The sequence below is a fragment of the Phascolarctos cinereus genome, unplaced genomic scaffold, assembly GCF_003287225.1.
Source record: "Phascolarctos cinereus isolate Bilbo 61053 unplaced genomic scaffold, phaCin_HiC Scaffold_1;HRSCAF=81, whole genome shotgun sequence".
Classification (NCBI taxonomy): domain Eukaryota; kingdom Metazoa; phylum Chordata; class Mammalia; order Diprotodontia; family Phascolarctidae; genus Phascolarctos; species Phascolarctos cinereus.
Window position 1 is genome coordinate 218,133,684 of NW_027555514.1, and position 5,398 is coordinate 218,139,081.

Genomic DNA, 5,398 nt, shown 5'->3' on the forward strand with positions numbered 1-5,398 from the left:
TCCTCATCTGCAAAATGAGTTGGAGAAGGAAATGGCACAGCACTCCATTATCTTAGAAAGCCCCAAATGGGTCAGGAAGAGTTGGACATGATGGAAATGACTGAACAGCAACAAATATAAAGAAAAGTAAAGACAGCCCCTGCCATGGAAGAGCTTGCAATCTAATGCAAACAGCTCTGCACAAACAAGATGGGGATTCTCTAAGGAGAAAAGTACTAGCATTATGGGGCACTGGGGAAAAAAAAGGAAAAGGCTTATTGCAAAACTGAGATTTTAAGGAAGCATCCAGACAGAGGAGATGAGGAATGAGAGTATTCCAAATACGGGAAGCAATGAGTGAAAAGGCAAGGGGTCAGGGATGGAATGTCTTAAATAAGGAAAAAAACAAGAGGCCAGTGTTACTAGATCTAAAATATAGGAAGGAAGTGAAGTAGAAGAAGAGCAAGAGACCTACAGGTAATGGTTACCATCCTTGGAGCATGCTGGTGGCTAAGGCCAGTACTGTAGCATGTCAATAGGGAGAGAAATGTCCTCTCCTTCAGGAAGAACTGGGTTCAAATCTTGCATGAGACACCTAGTGACTGTGCGACACTAAGCAAATCATTTAAAGTCTCTGAGCCTCAGTTTCTTCATCTGTAAAATGGATATAATAGCCACACCTACTTCACAGGATTGTAGCATCAAATGAGATGATGCATATAAAGCATTTTGCAGACTTTTAAGTGTTATACTATTTTATTATTTTTATACTAATTTTGAAGATGGAAAAACTAAGGATTACCGAAAGTAAGTAATGTGCCTATGTCACAAACAGCAGAGCTAGGATTCTAACCCAGGGCTAATGTTTCCATGGCTAGTCTTACTTGCCCAAGCTTTTTAAAAGATAAGAAAGACTCTCTTGGCAATAAAGGGGCTAAATTACTGGAATGGATAACCAAAAGAAATTGCAAAATCCCTTTCTGGAGGTTCTTATGAACCAATGAAGTTCTTATCTGCTGAGGGTGGCTGCACTCTTTTCTTGTGGTAGGTAGAGGGACAAGACTACTTTTCTAACATTTCTGTGCTCTTCCTTTGACAATCTATTCCTCCTGTAAAAAGTTCAGACTTGGGGCAGCTAGGTGGCGCAGTAGGTAGAGCACCAGCCCTGGATTCAGGTGGACCTGAGTTCAAATCCAGCCTCAGACATATAACAGTTATTAGCTGTGTGACCCTGAGCAAGTCGCTTAACCCCATTGCCTACCTCCCCCCCCAAAAAAAAGTTTAGACTTAGAAGAATACAGCAGTTAGCCAGATATTAACCCTCTCTCTTCCCTTTGTTTCAGAGTCTAGAGATGGCCAAAACATATGTGAAACCCAAAGAGATGGTGGAATTGGCCAGCACTTCATCCTGGATGGACAGAGCCCTGAACTCCCAGGATGAGATAAAGGAGGAGGATGAAAGACAAGACAACTATAGGATGCTGAGTGGCTTGGCTGAAGAGCATGATAGCATTGAAGAGGAAGAGGAGGAGGAAGAAGAGGAAGAGAATGGAGAGAAGCCCAAGAGGAGGGGTCCAAAGAAGAAGAAGATGACCAAAGCACGACTGGAAAGATTCAGGGCCAGAAGGGTGAAAGCTAATGCCAGGGAGAGGACTCGGATGCATGGCTTGAATGATGCTTTAGATAACCTGAGGAGAGTCATGCCATGCTACTCCAAAACCCAAAAGCTCTCCAAGATTGAGACACTGAGACTGGCCAGAAACTACATTTGGGCATTGTCTGAAGTGCTTGAGACTGGCCAGACACCCGAAGGGAAAGGTTTTGTGGACATGCTTTGTAAAGGGCTCTCCCAGCCTACAAGTAACCTGGTGGCCGGGTGCCTCCAGCTGGGACCACAGTCTCTCTTCGTGGAGAAGCGTGAGGAGAAGGCTGCTATTCATGATTCCACCATCCCCAGTCACAGTTTCAGCTATCAATCTCCAGGGCTCCCCAGCCCACCCTATGGCCACATGGAGACCCATCTTCTCCACCTTAAGCCACCTACATTCAAGAGTTTGGGGGAGCCATCCTTTGGTGGTCACCCACCTGACTGTACCACTCCACCCTATGAAGGCCCCCTTACTCCACCTCTAAGCATTAGTGGCAACTTCTCCTTAAAGCAAGATGGCTCTCCAGATCTAGATAAATCATATAGCTTCATGCCTCACTACCCCACTGTAAGTCTGAGTGGGGGACATGGGCACTCATCCCATTTTCAGACAGCTACTCCACGATATGAGATTCCCATTGACATGTCCTATGACCCATACCCACATCATGGAGTTGGGGCCCAAATCAATGCTATCTTTAATGATTAATTGTATTTCACCTGCCTCAGAACTCCCAACCTCAGAGAAGCCCAAGTATGATGTGGTGATATTTCTTTGTTATTGTGGGAGTTTCATAAGCTTCAAAGTTGTCATCTTTCAGTAACTTAGACCATGTAATACATGGTCTCTGCTCTTTGGGGCATCTATTCTTTAAGACTTTTTTTTTTAACCATCCTTTTCCATAAACTCTTGACAGTGTGTTGATCTACTGATTTAACTTTTAGCTGATAGCAGAAGGCACTATGTGCTTTTCTCCTCAGGATTTGGTGGGAAAGCTCTGCAAAATTACTGTACCTAGGACAAGACAAGCAATAAAATAAAATAAATTAAGATCATGAGTGGAATAACCAAAGGAAGCCACCAATTTGGTGTGACAGAAGTTGCTTCTGATTATCAAAGCCTTGGTTTGGACATAGACTTCACGAATGTTTCCTTTTCTTAGAAGTCTTCAAGGAAATTTGTGATAGGCAGACACCTCATATTATTTGCCTTCCTGGAGAACCTGGAAGTGGCATGTGTGTGTGGGGGGGGCTGTAATTCTCTCATGAGCTGACTTGGATTAATAAGGAGGACTAGGATCTGAATATTTTAGTTTCAGGAATTGGCAGTCCAGGAATGGGCATTCCCATGCCAATTGGCATGTCAGCACTTTTCTTTCATCACTGGAGCTGAAATAAGGAATTCTGAGATCCTCCAATCCTTAAGCCTCTTGGAAAAAGAGGACCTAAAGAAGTCATCTTCCCTCCCTTCAGAGATCTGTAAAGATCTGATGGACTTAGGGACCAACAAAGCATCCTGACAGGAGCAATTAAATAGCCACCAACATCCCTCTTTCCCACTACAGGATTTCTGCCTGTCAGGTCTCTCCATAATGTACCATCAGATCACTGAGCTCTCCAGGGGAAAGTGCATTTCATTGGACTTAAGTAAACCATACTGAAACCACTGACATTAGTCCCCTCAGCCATCATTTCCCAGTACAACACAAAACATTTCCTAGGTGTCTCATGTGTGTTTTCCCATGGAAAATACTTCCCATTGCCTCTCCACCCAACTCCAGTCTACTAGGCATTACTTTTAATTTCCAGAACAGAACAAAGTGAATTGAGGATCATGCTAATGCATATGCTGATTTACAGTTTGGATGGTAGAATTAGAGTGAAACTCAAGACCAGTCAATGGGTTCTTCTATTCTGAAACTTTACTTCATACCTCCCTGTGAATAGTTTACTCTCCTATTCCCCATAATTCCTTGTCATCTCCATCTTTATTAGTACATCTGAAATGACTTTTCTCCCATGACCCAAGAACTGAGGAGAACTTCTTTACTAGTTTAATTCAAGCTGCCAAGGGCCAAATATACTTTGTATGTAAAACAAGAGTTCCATTGTGTGGAGGTGCTAACCTTTCAGAAGCATGGGGCACTAACAAACACCAGCCACCAACAATCATGAGAAAGGAGGACCTGGCTCACCAATTGGACCAGTGTGTGTGAGTGAGGTCAGACTGATGTGCATTCTATTTCCCAAAGGCCACATTGGAAAAAAAAAAAGCAAAACAAATAACAACTGTTGAAGTATATGTACCTTACCTGTTTTTCTCATTTACTTATTCCCTTGTAAGCCTAAGTTATTTTTTTTCAGCTTTGTGTAAAACATAGAATGTTCTCTTTATGTGTTCTCTGGAGTTGCAAATACTCTTTAAGGCAGTCTTGCAGAAAAAGACTAGCCCAACATCATTCTATTAGCCCAGAAGGGAAGAAGTAAAGAGAGTGGCATACGGTGCCCCCACTTTTCATAGACTGTTGTTTAGGATCTTAGTGCATTTCAGCTCTAGAAGGGACCTCAATGGTCACTTTTTCCCAACCTATAGCCAAAAATGAAACCTGATTATAACACCCCTGAAAATGTTCACTTGAAGGCCTTGAGTGATTAAAAACTCACGACCTCCCACGGGCCATCTATGTCATTTGGGGTAGTATCTATTTGCTAGCATATTTTGCTTATATTGATTTAAAATCTGCCTCCTTGTACCCTTCACCCATTCCTTCTTATTCTGTTCTCTGTATTCAGGTAAAACAAGTTTAATCTTATTTCCACATAACAGTCCTTCAGATATTTGAAGACCACTATCATGTCCACCATTGTCTCATCTCCTTGTCCCAGATGAGTGTATGAATATTACTCTGAAAGGTTGGCTACATTTGTGTTTAGGTTTATATATAATGTGTAATGTTCTGCATATTTATTAGATATTATTTATTTATTTATTATTACCTTTCCTCTTGTGCCCATTTTTCAGATTCTGCAAATGTGGCGTTCAGTGCCAATCAACAGAGTAGCTGGGACCTTAGCTGGAAGATGGCTCATGACCTTAGTAGGGTGATCCTGGTTGGGGGGTAGGGATTGTCAGGTAATGCCAAATTTCCCACTCCAAGCTATTTTATACAAAGCAGCAATAATGTGAATGGCTATGCAAGCTAATTGTTTTCTTGTGTTTTCCTACTAAGAAGAGCCAGATATATTTTTGGAATCTGTTTTCACATGCTAGTGGGCCAGGACTAGTGTCCTCTGCCCAGTGATTCTGCACAGGGATTTTGTAGAAAATTTGGATTTGGAGAATGTCATAGAGTATAGACAGACCCACGAGAGGTATCTTACTCTTTTGAAGAGTCCTTCTGGGTATCAAAAGCCAATGTTTGACCCCTTTGATAATATGAATAAAGGTGTGAATCTTGTTAAATGTGATTTGTCAGTTTGTGAATCTTCCTTCTTCTCTCCCTCCTTGCCTCCATCCCTCCCTCTTCCCTCCTTTTTCTTTTCTTTCTTTCTTTCTTTCTTTCTTTCTTTCTTCTTTCTTTCTTTCTTTCTTTCTTTCTTTCTTTCTTTCTTTCTCTTTCTTTCCTTCCTTCCTTCCTTCCTTCCTTCCTTCCTTCCTTCCATTTCCTATGTTTCTGAATTCACTGTGAAAAAAATGGGTAAAACCATGAAGACAGGGTAGATTCACATATTCTGGGGCAGACATACACAAACAAGACTTGGTGGGTCCTA

General features: G+C 41.9%; 1 protein-coding gene across 1 annotated transcript; it reads left to right on the top strand.

Moving 5' to 3' along the window:
* The first annotated feature begins 1,331 nt into the window (after positions 1–1,331).
* On the top strand, positions 1,332–2,367 carry NEUROD4 (neuronal differentiation 4). Its single transcript, XM_020979452.2, has one exon. The coding sequence runs from the start codon at positions 1,332–1,334 to the stop codon at positions 2,334–2,336; it is 1,005 nt and encodes a 334-aa protein (XP_020835111.1). The 3' UTR covers positions 2,337–2,367.
* The last annotated feature ends 3,031 nt before the right edge of the window (positions 2,368–5,398 follow it).